Here is a 27,839-nt window from a genome sequence, read left to right on the forward strand (position 1 = left end):
TACAGGCTAAGAGGGTAATATGTACTCTATGGATCACTGAATCCCTGACACCTTGCAGAGTGCCCGACATATATTATACGTTGAATACATTTTGTTGAATGAATTAATGAATGAAAAAAAGATACAGATTCTCTATATCCAATTAAAGCACTGTAACAACCTGTACGGTGGTCTTTATAATTTCTACCACAAAAGAATGCTTTAGTGCATAAAGTAGATGGACCAGGTAATTCATTAAAGAACAAATTTCCTATTGTATTTAAGTCACAATTTGATGTACAGGCAACCACTCCGAAATATATAGAAAGTGTGGTGATTCAGAGACTTTCTGTCTTTCCCACATCCCATTCAAGAATGCAGCCGATTTAATTCACTGGAATGAGTACTATGTATGAAGTACTCCAGAACTCCTAACTTTAACTCCTAACTTTAAAATAACTTTATTTTAAAATTTTAGAAAATTTACATTAAAAAAATGAATATTTAGTACTGACTTATTGTTTCAATTCATGAAACCTATTAGCTGTCTTAAACATTTTTATAACCAATATATATATTTCCTAATAGAAGAAAAAAGTATTAACTTACTGTTTGGCTTTCGGGAAACTCCATTTTTAACAATTTGTGAGCACATTCTTCAAAATCTAAACTGTAGAGACAAAATGGTCACAATAGTTAGGTTAAAAACTTGCAGCATAAATTGTAGCACTCTTTTATATACAAGAATCTTAAAATAATTTCTTTACTATCATTTCATATTATTGTATTGTGTATATAAAAAAGACATAGCTCTTGACTCTACAAAGAAAGAAGTACTGATACATATTATGTATGACATGGATGAACCCTGAATTATGCTAAGTGAAAGAAGTCAGACACAAAAGACCACATATAGTATGATTCCATTCATAAAAAATGTCCATAATAGGCAAATCCATAGACACAGAAAGTAGACAAATTTTTATTTTACTGCTAAGTATTTCCACTTCTCTCTGATCCAAGTCAGGAGGAGGTAAAAGATGCTCCAAGAGCCCAGTATGACCTCTGGTGCTTAATCACCACTTATCTTGATTCATACCCAAACACAGGGCTTCTAGATTTTATAAAAACTAAGTATAAAATAGTAAATAACCAAAATCACTTACAAGAAAACAAATTTACTTTTATACAACCTTCATATAAGTTGCATTAAAAATACCTTCAATATGCTTCACCTAAGAGAATTACTGAACTCAGTGTGAACTTGACTCAGGAATAATGCTCATATATTTGCACTTTTTGTGGAGAGTACAAACCATCATTCTTTTGATAACAGCAGTATAAAATAATCGCCCACTGAAATATGATGATTATGAATTTAGTTTTATAGTTCATCTGTATTCCTCAGCTTCTGTTACTTATGGAGTTTCATAAGCACAACAGAGGAATAATCCAGTATGGTACAACATAATGGAATTAAAAAACGTAAAATGAAGAAAGAAATATATTATGAGCTTTTATAACAGGTAATATTACACAATATCTAGCATTAAGATTAAAATATTAAACTGTAGTTGATAAACTTCAATAATATAGCAGTACCAAAAAGTATTTAAAAAGATGTGACATTTTCCTTTCTAGCTTTTATTTTTTTTAAACAGAATTAGTACTTGAAAAAATCCTTCAATTTCTGAAAAACAAGTAATTGATGGAGAAATTTTACAACTTTCCTTTTATGTAATAAGTTAAGTATCAGGTGAGCTGTATGACAGTCTATTTTCCTTGTTCTTGTTTTAACTTAAAAATCTTTGGTGAGGGGCTGGCCCGGTAGCGTAGCGGTTGAGCGCGGGCACTCTGCTGTGGTGGCCAGGGTTCGGATCCCGGGTGCGCACCGACGCACCACTTGTCAAGCTATGCTGTGGTGGCATCCCATATAAAGTGGAGGAAGATGGGCACGCATGTTAGCCCAGGGCCGGTCTTTCTCAGCAAAAAGAGGAGAATTGGCAACAGATGTTAGCTCAGGGCTAATCTTCCTCACACACATACAAAAAAAAAAGTATTTGGTGATTTCCAACATCAAGATTATTCTGAAGTTGCATTAAATGTAAATATTAAATGAACTAAATTAGCTTGAGACTTTAGTTCTTATCTTAGGTTGCTAAACAAATGAATTCCAGGTTTAACACAAATTAATAGCGACTAAGGGAAAGGTAAAGAAAAAAGATTGTGAAGTGGGTTTTCAAGCTGTGTTTACAAATGGTTTTGTTGATGCCTCCAATCCAAAAAATTTTAAACTGGTGGGGACCTGACAGTCCCACCTCCCTCTAATGCTACAGCTTCAATAACACAAAATCAGACTGGAACATGACTTAAAAGCAAGACAAACAGAAATGTCTAATTTTCAATAGTGAAGACAATTATATAGTTTTATGTAAAAAGAGGATCATTTAAGGAGCAGAACAGTAAGGAGAAAAGAATACTGGTAAAATCAGTCAACAAGCCTAAAAGAAAAGAAATTAAAAAAAAATCTCCACAGAGTTCAATTGCCAGATCATAAGATTTCCCAAAGTGAACGGTTTGTATAAAGTGCTCTCACCACCATCTGACTTTATGATTATATTCCATTCTTGATTTTTAGCTTGGTATACTATAAACATAAGACTTGGAAAATACAAAAAATTGGAAAAAACAGACACTAAAAAAATCTGTAATCCAACCTCCTCTCAAGATAACCAGTGAATATTTTAATGTATTATTTCTAGAATCTGCCTGTTTATACAGTTAAGATAATACTACTGGCACAGTACTATATAGTTTTTTTCCACCTAACATTATATCCGACCACTTGCCCACATCTCCATTAACCTAATTTTCAATGGTGGCATAAACTGGACATTTGGATTATTTGTGTTGGACAATAAGATTGTCTTTTTTTTTTCGCACTTAACAATTCTGTATATAATTCTCTGTATATAATTCTCTGTCAATATGTATTTAAGAAACACAATAAAAAGAAGGGTCAAATGGAATGAGCACCTTACCAAAAGGCTTTCCAAAAAGAGTCTACCAATTTAAATCCCAACCAATAATGTTTACGTGTATCTTGCTAAAATCATCATTAGTACTGAGTACTATTGCTTTAAAAAACATAAAGTAAACCACTTCAGCTTTTTAATGACCAATAATAGTACTTATTTGTCTAGAGTGATATTTGTTTGACAACTAACATTTTTTTATGTCTTATAATCCCATTTCATGAATCTCCCAACCATGTCCTTTAAACACCTTTCTATCAAAGTGTTTGTGTTTCTTTCCCAAAATTGATATCAGCTTTTAAGTATAGTAACCTTTGTCATATATAAATTATTTTTACTAGGCATTTAGAGGCTGAGAACTCTTAACAAATACCAACACATAAGGCAATAGTTATTGCTACCAGGATTGGAACCACTATATAACAGTGGCTGTTACTTATCTCTTAATACTTTAATTTTTCAAGCCTTTTGTGTGATTCAGAGATTATCAAGGTTAGGTCAACTAACAAAAAAAAAGGTTTCTTTTAAATAATTCTTCAAAGAGCTCCACTATAATTCTTCAAAGTTAATGTTAATAGCAATATTAAAACAATGAATCTGTTGTTTACAACTGATTACTGTTGAATTTCTAAAAAACAACAAAGAAATGAAAGGCCAAACTCTAAGAACAGTTACCTATAACAAAAATTTTTCATCTTCCACCTTAAGTTTGTATGAAAAAATATTTAATAGTTTTTTCTTTCATGTGAAAAGCAAAAAAATAGATAAGAATAAGCCAAAAACATTTCTAACCAATGTTTTGCTGTTTAATATTTCTCTTTCTGAAGATGAATCTAAGCCAAAAAGTTTTCAGCCAGACTGAAAACAAGTTGACTCCTACTTATGAATCATTATTGCTATTACATCATACTAAATGGAAATATACAAAACCTAGTAACAAAACAAAACTGAGGAAACATTCCTCCTCCAGTATAAAATGCAAACACTGTGCCCACTAAATCAATAGGTTGATTCTCATACAAAACAGATGTACTAAGCATTTAACATTTTCATTTATTTCTCTTCAAAACCAAACTCACAGCCTTCAAAGGGAATACGTTTTGTTTTCCTGACATCATAGTACTTCCTACTTAACATTACTTCAAAGGAGCCTCAAAACCTTAAGATTAATTCCTATTTCCATTTATATTCATTTCCATCTGTAGAACGAATCAGTGTCCAAAAGTTATCATAACAGTGCTTCTCTGCTTAGAAGCAGAATTAGAAACCAAATTAGGAAAAAAAAAATATTAAATTTCCACTACACAATTACTGTGCTAGCTCTGTAATACAGAGTTGTTTTTAGGTTTGTTTTTTTTTGCTGAGGCAGACTCACTCTGAGCTAACATCTATTGCCAATCCTCCTGTTTTTTTGCTTGAGGGAGATTAGCCCTGAGCTAACATCTGTGCCAGTCTTCCTTCATTTTGTATGTGGGTTGCCACCACAACATGGCTGACGAATGGTATAGGTCTGCACCTGGGATCTGAACCTGCAACCCTGGGCCACTGAAGCAGAGCGCATGGAACTTTAACCACTCGGCCATAGGGCAAGTCCCTGAGGTTTTTATTAGTAATATTTAACTATAAGAAATGACATAGCTAAAAACAAACAAAAAAACAAACCATTTCATTATGTAACACAACCAAACCTTCCAAATAAGTAAACCCAATTTGCTTTTGAAGCAAAGAGCCAACAGTAGGGATCTATGAGTTTGGGGTTGGTATGGGGTAGATAGGTTGGTAGCTTGAGAGTCCTTGAAATGGTATCTACTTTTTTGCCATCAGATTCTAAAAATCCCATCCCCTATCAAAAATAAGGATCAACGGAGCTACAGTATCTTACCTTGACTGAATAGCAAGATAGATTGTACGACGAAATGAGACTAGATTAATTTCTGTTTTGTCATGAATAGTCACTTTTTGTCCTGAAAGAAATTAAACATAACAAAATTATGAAACTACAAAAATAAATGAAAAGAACTGAAAATGTATCTCATAATAATTTTTTCATAAATGCATTTAGAATCTACGAGTTTAATAATAATACTCTTTTCTATAGTGTAACTTAGTATTTGAAGAATTCAAAGTAACTATGTCAGGTCTTTGCCATATCTTAGAGTATTTTGTAAGTTTTGCTAGCTCAAAGAAGTCCAGAACAAAATCAGAAAAACTATTTTTGTTTCTTTGTCATCTGCTCATTTAGACACTATAAAAGGCTGCACTCATGCTGTTGTTTGGTAAAATATTATTTCTAGAGTTATGAAAAGTATCTTGATAATTTAGAAGAACTATAACTTATGGGCAGAAATTCAGTTTTAGAGAACAATGGGTCCTCATGAGAGGCTGGATGGGTCCAATATAAATATGTGTATTTATCAAAATCTTCTATCTAATACATGAAAACTTTCCTTTATAAGTATTTAATAGTTTTATTTGAGCAGTATTTTCACATGAAACAAAGAAATTCTAAAGCTAAATGTAGTACATGAATAGTTAGGAGATGTATTAAATAAGGAAGACATTGGAAAAAATTAAACTTATTTTTATAAAATATGTTATAGAAGAGCAACTATACTCTAAGACAGAACTAAAATACAACATGCCCTGAAAGGAAAAAGTATGCCATTAATATTTTCAAATACATAATACAAGTAAATAATGACCAGTTTTAACTCAGACTTAACCAAAGTTCTGAGCTTATTTTTCTGTGAAATAATGTAATCAAAGCTAAAGAGGAAGAACATCATGCCTGCTTCTGTACAAATATAGCTTTTGGCCACTCTGCTCTATTTTGCCAAAATGAATAGCAAATATCTAGTCACTCTCATCTGTCGCATCATGCCAGGGTTGCATAAATCACATGCACTCAACAGGAATGCACCTTTTTCATAGTTTATAATCAAAGGCATAAAATGTCAAATTAAAATTATGCTGATGTTAAAAAATGAATTTCCTTGTTTAATACTTTTACAGCAGGGTTTTTCAACCTTGGCAATCCTGACATTTTGGGCTGAATAATACTTAAATAATACTGGATAATGCTGTGGGGGGCAGTCTTGTGACTTACAGGACGTTTAACAGCATCCCTAGGCTTCACCCGCTAGATGACAGCAGCAACCCTCCCAACCCCCCCAGATTGAGAACCATTGTTTTAGAGGGAATTAACTTAATTTCAGAATATTTTACAGTATTATTTAAATAAGCTATACTTTTACCTTCTTCATCTTCTTCCCCTTCTTCCTCGTCTTCTTCCTCCTCCTCCTCACTACTTCCAGCATCTTGGTCTGTGTTTGAGTCACTATCCCCTTCATCAAGAATTTCTAAAAGAACAAAGGAAATTTAGGAAAATATTAATGAGCAAGTGATAGACACGCATCTCATTCTGAGAAGGTAATTCTCAGTTCACTGAAATCCAGTGGTGTAACAGTTTATCAGCCAACAAAGATGATCACACAGACCTCAGGTTATTACCTAAGTGGTCACACGGCATTAAAACTAATTTGATGAGAGAGAGTCATATGGAATTCTTCTGCCAGATAGAAAGTGGCCATGAAACAAGAAAGGGATAAGAAAAACAAAGAAAAAGTAAATGAAGGTATTCCAAAAAAGCAAGAGCAGTGGAAAAATAAATTAGGAATGGAAACTAGCATATTGAAGTCAAAATATTACTAGTTCATCATCAGAAAAAGACTGTCTATCATAAAAAGCTAAGGGTAGATATAGAAAAGAAGAATTTAGGCTAAGAACGTTCTATGAAAGACTAAAAAGGGAGAAGAAACAGTTGCATAATTTAGTATTCCACTTTAAATAAATAAGTAATGAGATTTTTATTAAAATGTATACCTATTAAATAGAACACTATAATCGATCTAAAGACTTTCCATATGTAAAACAGAAACAGAAGTTTAAAAGCCTCTAAGGAAATTGGTAAGATGAGCACTTTATTGCATAACTCACATTCAGAACTGGATGAAAATAGTGATGTAAATAAGAGACCACATAAAGCCAGTCATCATGTTAATAGTAACCAAATGATAAAAACTAAAATTATATTTTGCCCAATGGTGGGTGCTCTATTAGCCTGACAAAAGATTTTACAAACACAGTTAACACTTCACTTTTGCATTTCTATTATAATCAGAGAACTTTTAATTCAAAGTTTTAAGGCCAAGTCCTTTCTAGGAAAATTCTAATTTCTTTATATTTAACCAAGCAGTATACATCAGGAGTCATATATAATATTTAATATTAGCAGAGAACTTCATACTATGAGGAATAAATCATTTTACAAAAATGCAGAGTTGTCATTCAGCCCTTAGCTGACACACAAATCTCCTCAAGAATATTCCTAACAAATGTGACTTCAAGAAATAATCTGAAGTGTCTAGTTTATTATTATATAACATGGCTTAGACAGACCTTTAAAAGAGGGAACTATTTAGTATTCAAGAGTAGGAAGACAGGCCCTCCTGCTGTTTTCCCAAATGCTGTAAGACCTCAGGCCCGGGTACACCTGGGCCTCTCTAAGGTGCTAATTACTAAGGCTGTGCCCACTTCCTGCTGCGGCCATTTTTTTATGCCAGCTCTAGAAGAAAATTTTATGAAAGAATGAAGGTCAAATGAATTGTCTAGTCGTTTACATCATCCTCTCCTCATCTCTCCACTTTAGAATCTATTTACTGAAATCCCCTAGGCAATGACAATTGGATTTCATTAACTGAATGAAGCAGTGGTTTCAAAGTACATCTATGAGTCCCCTGCGGGATCAGTGGGACCTGTCAGGCGGTCCCTGAGGTCAAACTATTTTCATCATAACACCAAGGCATTACCTGCCTTTTCACTGTGCTGACATCTGCATTGATGGTCCAAAAGCAATGAGGGTTAAAACTGCTGTAACCTGAGCCAAATCAAGGCACCTAGCAGTCACTGTGCTCTTCACTGCCACATTCTTGTGGTAGGAAAAAAAGACAGTTTCACTTAAGAACGCCCTTGAAGAAGTAGAAAATTATTAATTTGATTAAATTTCAGCCTTTGACTATAGGCATTTATAATAATCTGAGTAACAAAATACGAAGTTCATATACAGTAATTCCGTTAAAGACAGATGCACGATGGTGATGGTTATCTCAAGGAAAAGCATTTGTGCAATTGTTTGAGGTACAAGATGAATTAGCTATTTTTTTCATTTTTACTGGAAAGAATGGCTGATATACTATAGTTGTTAGATATCTGACAGATATATTTTCTCAAATATAAACAAAGTGAGACTGTCGTTTCAAGGAAAATAACAGTATTTGCCACCATGATACAATTACGAGTTTTCAAGAGAAAATTAGAATTTTGGAAAACTTGTATCCATCCCTATCAGCTTGATAGCTTCCCAACACTTGCACTTTTCTGATAAGATAGGTGGTAATATTAATAAACATAATTTCTTCATATTGTATTAATGTGTTAATTTAATTTTGATGTTAATGTGGAAGACGTGAATAACACTTAGAAGACGTGCGTAACTCAGTGAATCAGTATCTTCCAAATGACCAATGTAACGTGTTACAAAGTCGTGCATGGGTAAAAGATCCATTCAAAGTGACAGGCCAATAAATTTTAACGTAACAGAGTATGAAAATTCACGGATATTTTTTCAAGTTTCACATTGCAACAAACCTTTTAAGAAACTACTAGCTATTAAATATTGACACAGTATTAAGGAGGAATACACACAATTATCTGAAAAGGCTATTAAAACACTCCTCCCTTTTCCAACTACATATCTGTGTGAAGCTAAATTTTCTTCATACTCTTCAACCAAACAACCTATTGCAATAGACTGAAATCAGAAACAATATGAGAATCCAACTGTTTCCTATTAAGCCAGACATTAAACTGTACAAAATATATAAAACATGCCATTCTTCTTAAATTTCTGTGTTTTGTAGTTACAATTATAAAAATATGTAACTTATGTTAACATGTACTAGGTTTATTATTATTTTGAAATAATTTACTATTTTTTATATTCTCAGTTTTAATTTCTAATAAAGTAAATATCAATAGATATAACCCACATAAACAAAAACTCTTTGGAGTCCTCAATAATTTTCAGGAGTATAAAGGGATCCCGAGACCAAAGAGTTTAAGAAATCCTGTACAAAAAGGAAAGTGCTACTTTCCCGGCATTGGCCAACTGCCGAGACCCTAAAGAAACGAATGTGGAATTCCCGAGTTAAAAAAAAAAAAAAATCGTACCAGGTATAATAAGAATTCCAAAAATCATTTAGCATCTTTTAGGGAGACTGTAGAAAAAAAAGTTCCTAAGAAAAGAAAATGGGTCTAATGAGTTCTCCATGTTCGGAAACTAAATTATAAGAGAAAAAGGAATCTGGCTGTTGCAGTGAAATGCCTCTAGGAAATCAGCATCTAAGGGGAGAAAACTACTTATTGTACCAGACTTTTAGGGTAATGTGTAGAAATGGAAAGTTGCTTACACTTTTATTTTCCACTTCAACATCCCACTTCTAAGCATGACTACAGCATAGCATGCAGACGATGACAGAGTTCTAGGTCTCTGCTCTCTCTTCCTAAGAAGCTTTCTGAGCTCAAGTACTTCTCAGGTAAAATCATAACTCAAAGGAAATAAACCCATAAAATTATTATATTATTATACAATACAATATAATTATAATAGAATTATATAAGTAGCCCTTAATATTAGCTTTGGAAGAAAAATAATGATACAAACGTGAAAAAAAAGTAGTATCAGTGTCTAAATACTTGCTCTGCGGCAACAGAAAGCAGTGTATTTTCTTTATCCTACACAAACAGCTAACATTTAATCTTACATCAAATGAGTAACTTGTTCCAGGTCACTTAGCTAATAATGGGAAAGACAAAATACAAACCAATATCTGTTCAATGTTAGTACTTACAATATATTAATGATGGACAAATGATAATAATCAATTTATCCATTTATTAAGCACCGATGCCGTATCTAGCACTGTGATAGATTTTATCAGAAGGCTATCAACCTGCTCTCAAGAAATAATAAAGTATAGCACTTAACAATAAAGTATAGCAGTTAACTGAATATTAAATTGGGTGGCAATTTAAGCAGTAATTCTTAAGTGGTTGTGAAGTTACATAAAGGCCACTAGTAACATATGAATATTTCTTAAGTGGCATGAGACTTAAGGGCTGAGTAATTTAAATAGAGGGTAAGATGATAGAGACGAGGTAAATAATTTAGAATGAAGTAACACCACAGACAAGCACCAGATAGAAAAATAACGCAAACAGTGAAGAGAATGGCTTCATAAGAGCAGAGACTTTATTAGGTGGGCGTCAGTGATCTATTTCTTTCTACCAGTATTATATAACTACATAAATTGCTTCTTCTTATCCAAAATAAATTATTCTATAAAATTCTACATACCCTTCTTAATAGCTTTGTACTTCTCTTCATTCTCCATAAAATTAGGATCCATCTTGAAAACATCTTAAAAAAATAAATTAAAAGTGTTTATTTTCTATATTTACATTTGTTTGTGCCCCACTTCCCAACCCCCGCCCCCTGACTTACTAAGAACATCTTCTGGATTATAGTCATCCTCTAGAGGCAGCATATGGGTGAACTGATCATCTTCTTCCACTAAGTCAAGTCCTTCTAGGATAACAGGGTGGTCCTTGAATCCATCCTTCCGTACTGCAAACATCACTTCAATCATATACTGAACTCTTTTGTCAATTTCAGATTCATGGAGAATGTTTCGAAGGCGTTCAAATATAGCTAAAGTTAAACAGAAAGAGAAGACAATAAAATAAGCAGTAAATGTTACAATACTCAAATAAAAGCTCAATATCAAACCAAGGATATATACTTACCATTAATTCCTCTTGGTGACACTTGTGTTAATTTAAGGCCACATTCCTTAAGAAAACCAATAGCTACTTCAACACTATCATCTGTGGGTCTTTCCAAGAGCAAAGTGAGCATCTCTAAGCATAAAACTTCATGTGCCTTAAATAGAATGAAGACATATAGAAAATGCTTTTACATATATTAACCTACTACTAATAGTAATTTAAAAAATTAGCAAATCTGGTTTCTGCAGTGATAATATTGTACATATGATGAGCAAAGTTTTATAATATACATAGAAATACTCCAAATATGGGATAAAATTTTTCTTTCACTTTCATTACACATCTGTTAAGAAATTCCTGATGATTTTTCCAAAAATCTTAATTTACTACACTGAATACAATTATTTGACTTATCACCAGAAGAAATATTCTTCTTACACTTATACATAGGAAATATATCCTCTACAGGAAGTGTCATAAATTAACCTCAAAACACGTTAAAAAATCATGTACTAATTTTTAATCTGAGATATGTTCATAATCACTATACGAAGAATGGTAATACAGTTCTTTTATTTTTTTCTTTTGCTAAGGAAGATTAGTCCTGAGCTAACATCCACGGCCAATCTTCCTTTTTGTATGTGAGCCCCCACCACAGCACGGCTACTGACAGATGAGTGGCATAGGTCCACGCCCAGGAACTGAACACAGTTCTCTGAAGCAGAGCATGCCAAACTTAACCACTAGGCCACCGGGGCTGGCCCAATATGATTCTTTTTATAACATCCTTCTCCACGACCACAACTCTTTATATCCATTTCCCAATTTATTCTATCAGCAACTTGGTTAGATAACAAATAATTCTTAAGTTACATGAATACTAACTTTATCAGAAAATATCTTTCTGGTAGTTTCTGGTATACAATGACCGTTTTTAATACTCCCTCTATTTTTTTTTTTTAATTAAATCAAACTCTTTATACTGGCTATAGTCAAAATTTAATATTTATAAACAATGCCAGGTAGAGTGGGAATAAAATTCTACTGAGAAACTTTGCTGTAAAAGAAAATGAACTTTGGAAGCATATTCAAAACACCATACATATGACTTTTTAGAGTCAGACTCTTATTTGAGATGGGGGAGAGGAAGTAAACCTCAACTCAAGAAAATGTCCTCTTCACATTGAGCACAACATCAAAAATACATACTGCTTTTATTTTGGGTGGTGGAGCGGAGGATGAACAGTCTTACATTAGTCACAAGATAACACTGCCCTGCACCACTGTTGGGAAGATGTAAAATATTTATCATTTTAACTGTTTCGTGGCAATGCCAAAAATACCTCCAATATAAGTGTAACATACATTCAAAAACTGAAATATCTGAGCTGTTATAGACATGTGAAATTCAGTTTCCATCATCTTAAGTAGCAAGTTATCATGTAATAAAATAATCAGGTTAAAATCTAAAAGGTTTATAAGAGTGAACACTGGAAAGAACTTCATGTAGGAAAGAATGAAAATATTACTTAATGTTAGAGAAATAAGATTAAGTGTGACTTAAAATTCTTCCTCTTCTGTATAGATGCAGTTAAAAATGATATATATTTGAAGGAAACCTTTGAGCACGAAAAAGAGCAATTTTATTATTTTCAAGTTTAAATAGAAGCTAAATCAAAACTCTCCAATAGTAGATGAATACAAAATAAACACAACTACTAAACAATAAAATGATAAAATTATTTGAATTTAAAATAGATTAAAGTTACTTAATCTACTACATTTTATAAACTGATTCTATGAATATATGACTATATATACTATGTAGTTACAGGGAATAGAATTTTTTATAGAATATCAGATATTATTAAGTTCTCACGAACACCAGGTACAGGGGAAAGTAATGGAAGAGATACCAACCTCATTTTTTTATATGATTAAATTACATTCATTGAAGGAATGATTTGCAGTTAAGTAACCATGTATAGTATTAAGAGTTAGATCAATGTGATAAAACACTTGTTCTGGGTTCCTCTTTATATCAAAGAGTATTAAATGCATTTATTATAGTTTTAACACTAACACATCATCCAATATACTTTTCTGAAGGACTATAAATCAAAACAAAAATAGCGAAGTGTCAGTGAAGTGACATCAAGTCTGTAGTCTAATGCCACTGAATGGCACAAAGTTTTGAAGATAATTACTTACCACATTTTGGTTAATAAGATGTGCTACAAATTTTGAAGCAGTCAGACAAAGTGGCTGAAAAGTGAAGGCAGAGACAAAGTTAATCTATAAACTAAAACCAGTTTTCATTTATCTCTAGAATCTACAGCTTACACACTATTTAAAATATGTAACATACAAGGATATTTCTTATAAGAAAGTTATAAGATAAAAACTAATATTTATGGCTAAATAGTTATAATTCAAGAGTTATAGCCATCACTTTTGCTGCTCATCATCAGAGGCCAGGGATATTTAATAAGAACACAAAAAGTTCTCATGAAATACACAGTTTTTAAGAATTCCTATGTAGAAATAAACATTGCTTACTATCGTTGATACTGGTTTATTAGTCTGTCCCTACGTGACAGTCTAGTTACAAGCCCAGAATATATACCTTATCATTTCTTCTATAGCCTTTTCGAAAATTAAGAATTAACCTCTTGAGGATTAATTCTCCAATTTGTGGAAATTTGGAGTTGATAATCGCCACTAATGCTGCATAAACATGGGTGAAGATTGGAGAAGCACTCTGTGCTTGCAAAACAGATCTGGACAGCAGGCCTCTGTTCAAAAAAAAAAGTCAACAATAATCACCAATTTAATTAGAAGAAAAAAAATACTCATTTGAAATCCAGCAACACTACTCCTCCGTAAATATCACAAAAACTAAATCAGGACTAAATTTCCACCACTTTATCTAGGGGAAGAGTTTGTCTCACTAGTAAATAAAAACTGCTTTTGAGAAAACAAAACTTCAATTGGCGCTTTTCTAAAATAGACAGATTTTACTAAAATTTTTCTTCAAAATTTTTTCTCTAAATATAATTTCTCTTTTCCTGCTCCTGTATGTTACATCTAATCATGAATTTGAGGTTTTTAAACTTCTTATATTAATATTTTCAAAAAAGTGAAGGGAAAAAAGACCTGCTTCAAAAGTACTAAACTTGGACTTAATGTAAAATTTCTAGTATGGGTCCATCTGTTATATAAAATTAATACTGATTAAAGACAAATTTGGGTGGGTTCCATTTTTAAGCCTATTTTTACTGAAATAAAAATGAAGATGTGGGAAACTCCTCATAACAGATAAAGACATAATCAAAGTGCTACAAGAAAAATGCTGAAACAATAGGAAAATAAAAGCTTCTACTTCTAACTCATTTTGAAATGGGCATGTTTCCACATGCATTTGATAAGGGGAGAGATACAAAGTGGGCTAATTGAAGAGTTACTTTTAGCAATGTAATCACAAATAATTATTGGATTGCCGAAAGGCAGGAAAACAATGTCTTAAGAGTCATCAGGTTTAGGTATGACAATTGAATCACTACAGTAAAAATGAGAAAAGAGAACACAGATTACAAACTGCAAGATCTTAAGCAACCCATACAACTTCTGAGTCTGCTTCTTTCTGAGTAAAATGGAAGAGCTCTCCCTACCTTTGAGGATAGCAGCTGCCTCTCGGTCAACTTTCTAAACCCCCACAACACGCTACAGCTTGCTTTATAGCTCCAATTGTTTTTTTTTTTTTTCCTTCTTTGGTGAGGAAGATTAGCCCTGAGCTAACATCTGTTGCCAATCCTCCTCTTTTTGCTGATGAAGATTAGCCCTGGGCTAACAACCGTGCCCATCTTCCTCTACTTTATATATGGGATGCCACTATATAGTGGTGCGTAGGTCCGCGCTCGGGATCCAAATCTGCATACCCTGGGCTGCCGAAGTGGAGTGTGCGAACCAAACCATTACACCACTGGGCTGGCCCCTCCAATGGTTTTGAGATGATGAATCAAGGTCATGTGAAATGACACAGGAAAACAGCCATCAGATTTTAAAATAATAAATAGAATATAGGATATTTCTAATTTCTGACCCTTTAAAATATCACAACTACTTAAAACCACACAGAAAATGGCTAAGTCATTCCCTTCTGCTTTTCTAAAATTTATTGCTGATCTTTCTCATTTCTTTCACATTCTCACTATGCTTTCCTTAGAAATTAAACTGGTTTGAGGTAGCTCTTTCATATATATAAATACAATATTCATTATTCCTCATGAGTTTAAATTATTGGAAGCATTCAGTAACAAACGTCTGTGCAAAAATCATTACGTGATATCAAAACTTCCCAAAAAGCAAAAACGCCACACAACCCCTAACAGTGAAGTATAAGTTATTTGTTAGTAGCTTACATTTTTACAAGAACTGCATTTTAAATAAATATTCTCAATTATCTTTGCAATAAAGTACCACAATGATTACCGTTCACGTAAATATTATGTCCCTTTGAAAAACCGCTATGAAATACTACAAATAAAATAGCTGATGCTTACCTTCCTCTAACTATATTTTCTTGAAGAAGTTCTTGAATAATAATACCTATATTAGAAATGTTGACTTTGTTGATAAGACCATTGATTGACTTCTTTAGGGCCTCCCAGCTCATCCTCTGGTATGCTAAGCTAAAAACAATTGATTTTAATAAAGATGAAAACTTAGTCAACAATCACTATAACAAGAGGTTATAATAACATAAAAAATAGCGTTCCTTTATTTTTAACATTGTTTTCACAAAATGACCCCAAAGTGTAGTAAAATATGACTATATGAATACACAGATTATATCCTTACCCATATTTGATGTTGTGTACATATGATGCTCATCTACAGACCACTTCTCTTTAATAACATAATAAGATCATGTAAGAATATGTAAGGATAATGTTTTGTTCTTATGTCCACGTACATTGTAATTTACAACATTTGTTAGTCAGATTTAACACACGTTTATTTTACATTATAACACTTCATTTACTTAAACTAGCCTTTAAGGGGAATATTTTTAAATAAAAGCAATTATTTTTTATTTTAAATTACAGTATGAAATACCCAAATATAAGCCATAAAAAGGAAATTTTTATGTCCCTTCTCCTAAAAGCGTGATAGAGAAAACAAAATTAAATGTTTTAAACTATCAAGAAATGGTAATAATTCCAAGAAAAGGGAAAGTCATATGAAACTATGGGGTTGAAAGACTGTTCTAAGTATTTTAAAGAACACTTCTGCGTTTAGGCAGTAGTCCTACAGCTGAATGCTAAATGGCTATACTGTTCTTTAACTTACATCTTAGGTACATTATTTAGCCTAACTGGGTTTCTTTAGGTTGAACTTGACAATATCTAAGATATTTTAAAGCTCTAAAATTCTATGATTTTTATAATTATTTCTCTGTGGAATATGATTTAAGCTGCAGGAAGTCTTAGCTTGTTTTTCTTCCTTACACCTCTCTGGCAGTCTAGCGAAGCTGATGGACTTTTTGGAATAACATACACAAATACACAGGATTACAAAGGATATCTACCATATTGAAATACAGTTTTCAAAGCATGAAAAGAACAAAAGTTTCACATAGTATTTTATGTGCTTCTTGATATATTAAATAACAAGAAGTGGTGATAGATCTAACAACTAATTTCCAAGTAGCAAGGCTAAAAACAGAATTTTGAGATATTTGCAAGAAATAATCTGTTAATACTGTTGTCTATTGTCTACATTCCCAGTAGAAACACACGCTAAATTGTAGTTAGAGATTGGTAACTAATAAAGATGCTATTTTTTTTTCCCATTCACGTTCAGGGACTGCCTGAATTCTATTCATGGACCTCTTAAAGGTCTGTTGGTTAAGAACCCCTACTCTAGAGCTGTATACCAAAGAGAGGCGATGAGACTAGTCTGTTCCGGTGGGGAGGGGTATTTTATCACACATTGTCCTCAGCAGACACTAAGGATAAAAGCAGACTGACTTCTATAGTTCATTGTATTACTGTTTCTAAATTCTCTATATATCATGTGCTACCTTACTGCCTGCACCCGAGGTGGACCACTCTCACTGTTGCCCAACCCTTTGGTAGGTCACTATCTCTAGAGATATGAGATACATGGCTTAACAAACGTCTAATCAATAAGATATTGCTGATACATAATCACAACCTCTCCTATTAAACTTTAGTCAAAAGCCTATAACAAGTACAAGTGTACTTCCTAACTAGGAAGCCTACAATTCACCTGATTAAGTATCTACTCAGGGCAGACTACAGACTTCTTTTAGAGACTTCTACTTCTCCTTGCCCCTTTTACATCCTGTGAACAGACTTCAACTGTAGATAAAATTGTCTTCCAGGAATCTGATTAAAATTCCACATACTGTTGACTCTCCTCTGCCCACTTTATTTAAAATAAACGAAATGAGACTTGGCTTAACAACAATGTTTCTGGTCTTTTACAATTAGGATTGCTTTGGACTAGACTGGAGAAAGTGAATAACTCTCACTAAGGCCACCAGTGCCTTCTACGGGAGCAGAATGCCCACATGATCATGAAGCTCCCACTAACCACAGAAGCCACTGCCAAATCCCTTCTCAACACAACACACCAGACATTACAACCAAGTGCTGGAATATGACACATAAAGAGAAACTTATTAGTTTTAAATTTAATGTCATCTAATGTCCCTTCTAGCTCATAATTTCTTTTAATTTTAAATCTTCATACTTTATATAGATGGCATTTTTACTTCAAGTTAATTCTTGAAACAAATTTAGATTTCATTTATATAAGGTTCTTAAGTACTTTCAAGTTGCTATTAAAATACCCATGAAAGACGTGGGAACACTCTTTCTTGGCTCACCATGAATCTGTTATTCTTAAAGTGTAGCTACCCTCTATCCCAATCTTTTTTACTAACTACCTGGCAACTGTAGTGACCAGTTCAATCTTGGAACATACTTTTCCTGGTTGTTATCTCATTCTACTAGAGAAAAAGGTCTTGAAAACTTAGCTGTATTTTTCTACATAGCTCTTTACGATCCCAATTATTTTGAAAAGAGAAGAAAAGGCATTTTGAGTGTAAATGTTCATAGGTGAATTTTGATTGTCTTAGTGTAGCAAAAAATTACAGTCTAAGAAGTTATGGTCTAAGAAATGGAGGGAAAAGAGAAAACTGTCAACTTAGTTTTATAGATTAGTACAGGGGTTGGCAAACTATACCCATGAGCCAAATGCAGCCCACAACCTGTTTTTATAAATAAAGTTTCACTGGAAATTTATAGCCACACTTGTTTATTTACATATTATCTTTGGCTGTATTTGTACTACAATAGCAGAGTTGAGTAGCTGCAATAGAGATAGCAGAATGCACAAAGCCTAAAATATTTACTATCTGGCCTTTTACAAAAAAAGTTTACCGATTCCTGGTTTGGTACAACTGAAAAGATCCATTTTAAGTCTAAAATATTAATAGTACTCTCGATTATCTATGGAAAATGGAAACTACTAAAGGCATGCAGGCAATTATGAAAGGAATAGTTTGAAAATAGTAATAAAAAGATCAGTTGCTCTTTCCTCAAACTTTTTAATTCATTCACGCAAAAAAATAAAGAAATTATGAGCTAATTCAGGGCAAATTTGTCAGGGCAAATAGTACGCAGAGCTCCAACAGAGTTTATGGAGTAAAGAAGGGAAGAAGTCTAATTTGAGGCCTCTATCATTGTGGACTAATGTAAATTCTCAACAGCCAAGGTTAATTAGACCACAGTGATTTTTTTCAATGAGGATATCACTGCCTTGTATATTAGTGATGTTGACATGCCTGTTTTTATCTGTAATCTGTTCTTGCATCATCCTGAGCTTTGCAGGAGGAATATACGCTCCACCAGTTCGTGTAAGGAGAGGATCCTGCTCATCTTTCTTCTTCTTTGCGGTAGGTTCATCCTGAGCAGAGGAACTCTGGGTTACCGATGGTTCTGGGCTTCTTCTCCTAGGAGATGGGGATTTCCGGGACCTTTTCCGATCCATATCTCTTTCTCTTTCCTTGCGTTTGTCATGGTCCCTACTTCTGCAATTTTTAAAAAAAAAAAAATGGAGAAAAGACAACATAAAATACATTTTTAAAATAAACTACGTTCCAAACGAGTGAGTCCCTACATGAGTCCCACAAATTCAGACAAGGAAAAGTGATTTGGAATGGAGAGGAAGTGCTTCACAGAGAAAAATGTAACTAAACAAGGTCTTCAAGGCTTGATAGGATTACAGTGGGGGCAAGGTGGGGTAGGGAGGATGGAGAAGGGAGGATGGCATTCTGCAGCTAGTAGAAGACAGAGTAACTACTGAAAAACTGAGCAAGGGTGTTCAGGCCAGAATGAGTAGGACAGTGAGGAAACAACAAAGAATCATGTATAATGGTAGTTGGAAAGAGGAGTTTGAGTCACACTCTAAAATCTTAAAAGGCAAGCAACAGACTTTAAGTTTTTTACACTGGAGGTAATGGGGGATCATTAATAGTTTCTGAGTGTGATAGTGACATGAAAGTAATGTTTTAAGAAGACAAATTGGCCTGTGATGTACATGATAAATTATATAAAGGAGAAACCAGAGTTTAGCTTCAATAATGGCAACTTAGGAGTAAGACTGTTATAAAAAAATGTAATCTTTGAAATTGTTTCTTGATGGAACCGATATTTTTATTAGAAATCACAGAATATCAGAAGCATCTGGTTATTTGAGACAATGTAAAAAAATCAACCATTTTTAGCCACAATAAGTCTTTCCTACTAATGTAGGTGAGTATCCTTTCTTAAGCTAACACTTTGAAAACAATCAGGCTATTGTTCTCTGACACTATCAAGAACTAAATGGAAAGAGTGAATCCTTGCTTTTTGCTAGCCTTCCCCAGAGAAGGGTTTGTTCGCTTACTGATTTTTACATATACTGCCTTAGAAACACAGATCATTCTACTCATGCTTTGTGCCACCATAAGTTATATATACAGTAAATAAAAACAAGTTTCATATTATCATTATATTAATGCAGGTGCCACATTACCAAGAAACCGCTGGATGGATTTTAGCTAAATCTAGAGGGTATATTTGAGACAGTCTATCTTAATATATTGTAATACAACCTTCATGCAGAGAAAAACGCAGTCAGTTTTGAAACTAAAGTATGAAGAGACTTGAGGGGCCAGGCCTGTGGTGTAGTGGTTAAATGCGCCTGCTCTGCTGCTGGCGGCCGGGGTTTCAGATCCCGGGCGCGCACCAACGCACCACTTGTCAGGCCATGCTGTGGCGGCGTCCCACATAAAGTGGAAGAAGAATGGGCACGGATGTAAGCTCAGGGCCAGTCTTCCTCAGCAAAAAGAGGAGGATTGGCATGGACGTTAGCTCAGGGCTGATCTTCCTCACACAAAAAAAATAAAAATAAAAAAATAAAGAGACTTGAGTGCCTTCCCATGACGATAGACAGTCTGTATATACTAAGAGCAAACAGAGGGGGAAAAATGTGGTTTCAAATAGAAACCCCAATTAGTCACAAAGGCAGGTGCTCCAAAATCTAGGCACTGATTTGCAACTGAGTTGCTTTTTATTGTGAATGTAACATGTTCCAAGAAAGGAACTACAACAGGGATTTACTGACACTGGTTATGATTCTTCTGAGGAACACCAGGTAAGACAGCTAGCTGGCTGATAAAATTGTGTCCTTACAATTAAAGCGTTTGTTCCTTTAGAGTGCAAAAGTAATAGAAGTAATAGAAGACTCCAATAGACTTCTTGGAGTCTAAATAGAATCATTTCCCTTCGAGTGCTTTTGTACTGTTAGCCTCTATATTCTACGTAACACACAGCCTGCTTACTTCACAGTGTGACCGTGTGATCAAATGAGACTTTATGTACATACACTGAACCAAACAGTTACAGTGAAGTAATACTGTCAGTGGTTATGAAAAAAACATGGGCTTTGGAGTCAGAATTGAGTTCAAACCCCAGTTTCATCATCCACCAGATAGCTAACTGCAACCTCAGTAAGTCAATGACTTCAAACCTCTTTCCTTATTTGTAAATTGGGAAAAATACCTAGTTAGTAAGAGTTTTGACAGTATTTGAGAAAGTATGAAGAATGCCTAGCTCACCAATTATGGTGGTAGTAGCTGTTCTTATTAAGGTGTTACTAACGTGACAGCAGATGAGCCTGGCTTTTGGACATGAATTTAATCTGACGTTTCAGGATTGGGTATATATTAGAAAGTAGGTAGTGAGCAGGAAATTTTGGCTGCAGATATCAAATAATGTGCTTAGCTCCAAACTGCAGAGGAATTTGATCAAAATTCTAGTGGGGGTTAATCTTGGTAGTCATGGAGTGGATAACACGAGAGAGATTAAAAAGAATATAGAACTTGGTCTATAATAAAACATGGCAGACAAGTTTTTGAAACTGGATGACTAATAAGGCAGGTAGTCAAGTGCTCCAAGACTCAAGTAAGAATAATTTATATTTAAATAAAAACTATAGATTGGTAACTTCATTCTTAATGTCCCTCTGCCATTATGCAGGAAAGTAAATTTAGATCACTCTATGTCATATAATAGAAATTACTTTCTTTCATTTGATAAGGCATCTCAAGAACTCACATAAGCCAACTCCTCACACAGTCCAGAATAATGAATAAGAGCTTGGGCTCTAGAATCAGACAGACTTAGACTTGCCACTGATAAGCTTCTAAAACACAAATGAGTCAACTTCCCTAAGCCTCAGTTTCTTCAGCTATAAAACAGACATAACAGTATCTACTTCATGTATTTATTGCCACGAGGAGTTAATTCACATGAAGCCCTTATTAGAAACCCTGGCACCTAAGAACATTCATTTAATTCTAGCTGTCATCATTATTGTTTTTATTATAAAGCACAAAGAAAATCTAAACAAATATAATTTTTCTACAGTTAACATTTGGAATACTAACCGTGACTCCATGCTACCGTCATAAGAACGCCCTCTTCTAGAATGCTCATAGTCTGACCTGCCGTAATCAAAGTAATCTCTGTCCCGAGGGGATCTTTCTTGGTCTGCATATCTAACACATAAATAAGAAAAGCAAAGTTATAAGCTGGAAACAACTACTCAGGACAGTCGCATACTGTTAACGGTAAAGCAGCTCTATGACTGAACAATGTCCTATGAAACCGGTCTGAACAGACAGCTCATTTTGTTGACTCCCATTGGTTCAGTGCTTATCAGAAAAGCTTTCGGCTTGTGCACAGCAACACAACTCCTGCAATTCACTGAACCAAACTGTTCATCTTGAGTCACACTGTCCTCAGTAACAGATATTATCTCCGGATGTCACTTACAGCTAGCACAAAAAAGGCTATCCTGCAAATGACTCCTTTTGCCTAGTTGGCTCATTTTATCAAAGCCCTGGACAAATGAGACCAATGGCATCGGGCGGCCTCTATAAAACCCAGTTTAACTCCACTCCAAAAAATTATATGCATTAGCTGTGATTCTTGAAACTGCATTACTGGATAGCAGTGATTATGGGTTGAAATTATTAGCAAACAAGGATGGACAGTATAAGATCTGCTATTTGACTCTTAAAAGCCAATAAAATCAGAGAACCTTAAGAGAAGTTAAATACCTACACAGATAATAAATATACATAGTAACAGTCCATACCTTATATACACATCTATGATTAATTTATACATACACATATCCATGTGTGTACCTGTGTGTGGAGATTTGTTTTTTTATATAGGGAGTAAGTGATTGATGAAAGGTAGTAAGTAGTTGCAGACCAAGGCAATTAACTTGATGTCCATAAAGCAAAAGTTTTTAGAGACAGGAGAGTAGAATAGGAAGAAAGCAAATGGGGGGTAAGAAGAGACTAGACAACTGAAAGAAAAGTTTAGAGGATGCCTCTCCCTTCATAAATTATTTTCAACGGTCATAGCTAAGTGAAATAACTGAAGTCCTACCATGAATGCATGATGAACATTAACCGGAACATTTCTAGATGTTTCATCTTAACACGATTATGCTAAGGTACAATATATACCTAAATATTCTGATAACTATAAAGGGTTATGAAGTGTAAAGGATAGCAGTAATAGCAAAGGCAGCACTTCAAAATAATGTGATTTCAATTCAGTTTTCCATTTTATAAACTTTGATTCTACTTAGTATTTGAGATATTAGAACTATGCCCTCTCACCTAAAAAATTACATAAAACCTAGATTTATTTACTAGAAACTCTAGAACAGTCACTCAAGGACAATTCATCCTCGAGCCCACTCAAGTCATATTGTTTATAAAAATCATCAAAAAGCTGTTCATCCTAAAATTAGGAACCTAAGAGCTAAACAATTTTTAAAACTTATTATAAAAAATTTAAATTGCATTTGGAACACATAAAACTACTTACCTGTCTTCTGGAGAAGAAGTCCTCTGATATGAATTATAGTTTTCCCTTCTGTCATGACCAGAAGAATGCTTTTAAAGGGAAAAAAAGAGGGGGAGGGGGCATTTAAAAATTATGTTAAAAAACATATGGACAATGAAATATGTATTTTGGAAATTTGGAAGAACTTTAGAAATTATTTTAAAACATTTTTTTTTTTAATCATAAGAATAAATGTTACCTAAACAGTATAACAGATAAAACAAAATTTTCAAGCCATCTGAGGTAAATGTCTATGGCAGATACCTGTTTTCACTATGAACCAAATACTTTTTTTAACCAAAAAGATTCAAGGTGGAAGAAAATAATTCTCAAATTTTCAATGCCACAATCGATATTTTATTCCTATGTAATAAGTTATATAGAACACCATTTTTATATAGGCCTTCTGGTAAAAAACAAGACCAAGGGCCAGAGGTTTTCTAGCAAAAGCTCACTTTTGTGTTATGCTCAAGTCTTACAATACTGCACGCACCTCCTTATCTCCTTTGGCTTATAAAAACCACAACTTTAGTCTCAGTTATTAAATCTAGATAAAATAAATAGCTAGAAGAAACTGAATGAAATATATTTATGAAAATTCATTTTTGATTTCAGCAAACATTATTTGAGTGTCTGATAAGTAGGGCACTAAATGAGGATCTAAGGATTTGAGAAACATGACTCGTAAGATATAGCTCCTATGCCAGATCCTTTGAAAAATAACAGACACACAAATACATAACTTCAATGTAATATGTGATTGAAGGGACATGTGACATGAGACAGAGATACGAACCATCCAGTTTGATAACTTAAAAATCTACATACAGTTAAGAAGCCAAAATATTTATCTGTATAAATAGGTCAATTTTTTCATACCACTGGTCAACATCATATTGACAAGCTTCTTTTTTTTTTAAGAAATAAAATAATTTTGGGCCAGCCCGGTGGCGCAAGCAGTTAAGTGCACACGCTCCGCTGCAGCGGACCGGGGTCCGCCAGTTCGGATCCCGGGTGCGCACCAACGCACCGCTTGTCGGGCCATGCTGTGGCGGCGTCCCATATAGGGTAGAGGAAGACAGGCATGGATGTTAGCCCAGGGCCAGTCTTCCTCAGCAAAAAAGAGGAGGATTGGCATATGTTAGCTCAGGGCTGATCTTCCTCACAAAAAAAAAAAGAAAGAAAGGAAAAATATTGTTTTTTTAAAGTATCTTAATCTTGAAATCTAAGGAAAAGTAAATCAACTAATAAGTAACTTGTTCTGCATACTTACACGCTTGCTTTCTTAATGGGAAAAAGATACATTTAAAAATAGAAAATTATACTGTACAGACATCTAAACAAGCTCCAATTTACTCTTATTTTACGACTATCTAATAAACAGCAGTTTGAGTCTAACATTCTCACAAGTAACTGCCAAACAGTCTCATTAACTACTGAAGTTTTTGAATAGTATACACAAACTAGACTAATCAATGTAGGTGAACAAGCATATGATCAAATTTATAATTTACAGTAGCCATAGTTTGGCTGTTATTTTACAATTAATGAAACCATCTTAAAATCCCATTTCTAATGTGTTTAAGAAAGTTTTAAAAAATTATTTCACTTAGCAACACAATGAAGTAGAATTATTCAATATCTATGACACAGGTTTCCATAAAACTTGACATCAAGATCCTAAGCCAAATATGGAGCACGAGATTCATTCAATTCATGATAACATCAAACCTAGTATATACTGATCACCTACTGTAAGACCTAGCCCTTCCTGTGTAGACACTCTGGAGGACACGAAAGATAGGACAAACCCTCTAGGAACTTATGATTTTGCAGGAGAGAGATGGTTATAAAGATTTCCACAATTAAACATATCAGATTATATGTTCCTGAGAGAGAGAGAGAAAAGAAGGAGAAGAGGAGGAGGAGAGAAGAGAGAGAGAACAATAAAACTGCATTGTCTACTTTTACTTTCACAAGCGCCACAGTTATTATGATTACATTAGAGAGAAGGCCTCAATTCTGTGCTAATGATTTTAACACATCTCTGTAACATCTGTTGTGATCAAGAGGGAGAAACCAAAAATACCGAAGTCGTGAATCAGGATTTCATAAATATGGTCAAGTTAACAAATGACTGGCACACATAGGAAGTGCTAACAGGAAATCTTGAGTCGGGAACAGTCACTGTGGTACAGAGTACTGAGGGATGACAGCGGGTAACAGGGCACTTAAATTGGGCTTGGTAGATGAATAAGATTTCACTAAGTGAAAAATCATTTTGAGGTGTGATCCAATTAATAATAACCTGAATTTCCCTATTTCCTTTATCATAGGGTTTTAGATTATAAATCAGAGCACTAGTTGAAAATAACAGATTATCAAAATTACCTTTAAAAATTCTCTAAATTATTAATTAAGCAAACAAATATGGTCACCGTGCAGTCACCTGTAGTCTCCAAGAATGTAGAGAGAGCAGTACGAGGAGGTGAGAGGAGCAGGGAGCCTGAGTCCAGAGGCTCTGGGCATCATTAGGCTCAGGGAACAAATGTTCAAGAGCAAGGGAGAGAAGCGGCTGAAGAGGTGGGGAGCTTGCTTCTAGCTAGCTAAGGAAGCTACAGTCAGGCTCAACGAGAAAACAAGGGATCCTCAACTGAAGCCTCCTGAACCCAACAGATGCGTCCTCAGAACATCAAGGGAAGTTCTGGGCTTCACCCGAGGTCAGAATGGGCCCAATCCAGCTAGCAGACCTGCTTGTGGCTAACAGGATGGAGAGAAGGAGGCGGACTAAACTGAGAACTGGCTGGGAGGGCCGAGCCACAAAGTGTGAAGGGCATGCTGACAGAAGACACCCACTCCTAGGCTGGGGCGATGTCACAGAGGCCCCATCAGGACCACAAGAGGGAAAGGTGGAGAAGCAGAGCCTAAGAGGAGCAGAAAGAGGATTCTCAGAAAGACGAAACACTTCTCCCTCTGTGTAAAAGGCTTCAGTCTAGATCTGAGTGCTCTTGTCCAACACGGCTCAGTCACGAGCCAGTGCCACACGAGCCAGTGCCACACAAGATGTCCTTTTCCTTTATGGCCCCAGCTCCTAACACAGTGGGCCAACTACTAGGCCCACAATTAATTAACTGTTTATGTGCCACTGGACCAATGAGCACACATCCCAAAGAGGCGACTGTAGAACAATATAGCAAGGTATCCATTGACAGATGGGGCTAGCTTCAGAGACAGCGAGCGGCCTGCCAAAGGAGACACGCAAGCACAGGCCGGATGTCTACCTAGCAGGGAGGCTGGAGAGTGTCTTCTCATATTCAGTAGAATTTAGAAAAGATGGCAGCAGAGCCTGCCTCAGTCTGCAAGTCTATCAACTCAGTTTCCTAAGCACTTACCTGCACCAGGCCTTGTACCCGGTGCCTGCTGTTAAGGAGCTCACAGTCTACTGGTTCTCCTTAAAGGAGATTTAGGGGTGCAGAGCTGGTGGAGGAAAGGAAGGGAGAAGTGCCTGGATTTATAATTAAATAAAAATACACCTTCCCCTTTACTGACTGTGAGACCCAGGAAGGCACGTGCCTGCTTGTACACCCATGCAGTTGAAAGAAAAGGAAGCAGAATGGTGTCCTCTCCTGCTAAGTCCACTCACAGGCAGAGGAGCAGTTTTGAAAGCAGATGGAGTTACTGGTTCCTGTTACTGCTCTGTCCTCATCTCCTATTATTCTCCCTTTCCCATAACCTGCTCCACCCACACTAGACTCTGTGCCTTTGCACTTGCTGTTCCCTCTGCCTAGCACACTCTTCCCCCAGACACCTGCATAGCTAACTTCCTCATATCCTTCAAGTCTCTGCTCAAATGGATACCTTTTCAGTGGGCCCTCTCTATTAAAAATTGCAACCCCCAATGCTACTGATGAACCTTACCTTATTTCTTTCCTCCATAGCACAAGTCTAGCACTTAACACTCTAACATACTATATAATTTACTTATACGTATTAAGTCTATGATTTATTTTCCGTCTTCCCCCACTAGAATGCAAACTCCATGAGAGCAATGATTTCTGTTTTGTTCACTGTTTTACCCAAAGTGCTTAGAACAGTCACTGGGACATAGTAAGAATTCAGTATTTGTTGAATAAATGAATGTATAATGACTAAAGTAAAGGACAGCACAGATTAAAGAGCTCATTTAAGCATATGAAACATGCAACAAAAGGCTCACTTGGAGACAGACATGCAAGAACGGTGCCCAACTGAGGAAGGAAATAGCTGTCTTCCATTTCATGCTCAGTCAGGAAAGCATGCTCTTTAAGAACGGTGGATTTCCTGCCCTGTTATTTATTTTTCTTTTGCATGTGCTCACTCACAGGCACTTTCTTGATTCATGTAGGCACTGAGGTGTATGTGTGTGTATCTGTACATG

General features: G+C 34.8%; 1 protein-coding gene across 7 annotated transcripts in view; it reads right to left on the reverse strand.

Moving 5' to 3' along the window:
* The window catches only part of CWC22 (CWC22 spliceosome associated protein), a 61,471-nt gene that overhangs the window by 17,858 nt on the left and 15,774 nt on the right, over window positions 1–27,839 (reverse strand). For 5 of the 7 annotated variants that reach the window (XM_087435452.1, XM_087435453.1, XM_087435449.1 and 2 more), the window contains exons 3-14: window positions 23,405–23,472; window positions 21,943–22,053; window positions 18,796–19,041; window positions 15,482–15,610; window positions 13,546–13,714; window positions 13,131–13,184; window positions 10,938–11,073; window positions 10,636–10,842; window positions 10,489–10,551; window positions 6,269–6,373; window positions 4,897–4,978; window positions 589–649 (exon numbers count right to left, since the gene is read on the reverse strand). In XM_087435452.1, coding sequence (XP_087291578.1) covers window positions 589–649; window positions 4,897–4,978; window positions 6,269–6,373; window positions 10,489–10,551; window positions 10,636–10,842; window positions 10,938–11,073; window positions 13,131–13,184; window positions 13,546–13,714; window positions 15,482–15,610; window positions 18,796–19,041; window positions 21,943–22,053; window positions 23,405–23,472 — 1,431 coding nt within the window. The remainder of the gene's footprint in view (window positions 1–588; window positions 650–4,896; window positions 4,979–6,268; window positions 6,374–10,488; window positions 10,552–10,635; window positions 10,843–10,937; window positions 11,074–13,130; window positions 13,185–13,545; window positions 13,715–15,481; window positions 15,611–18,795; window positions 19,042–21,942; window positions 22,054–23,404; window positions 23,473–27,839) is intronic. The other 2 variants (XM_087435455.1, XM_087435454.1) reach the window with 1 other exon arrangement.

This window comes from Ceratotherium simum, chromosome 9 (genome assembly GCF_057802395.1).
Source record: "Ceratotherium simum simum isolate JZ-2026a chromosome 9, ASM5780239v1, whole genome shotgun sequence".
Classification (NCBI taxonomy): domain Eukaryota; kingdom Metazoa; phylum Chordata; class Mammalia; order Perissodactyla; family Rhinocerotidae; genus Ceratotherium; species Ceratotherium simum.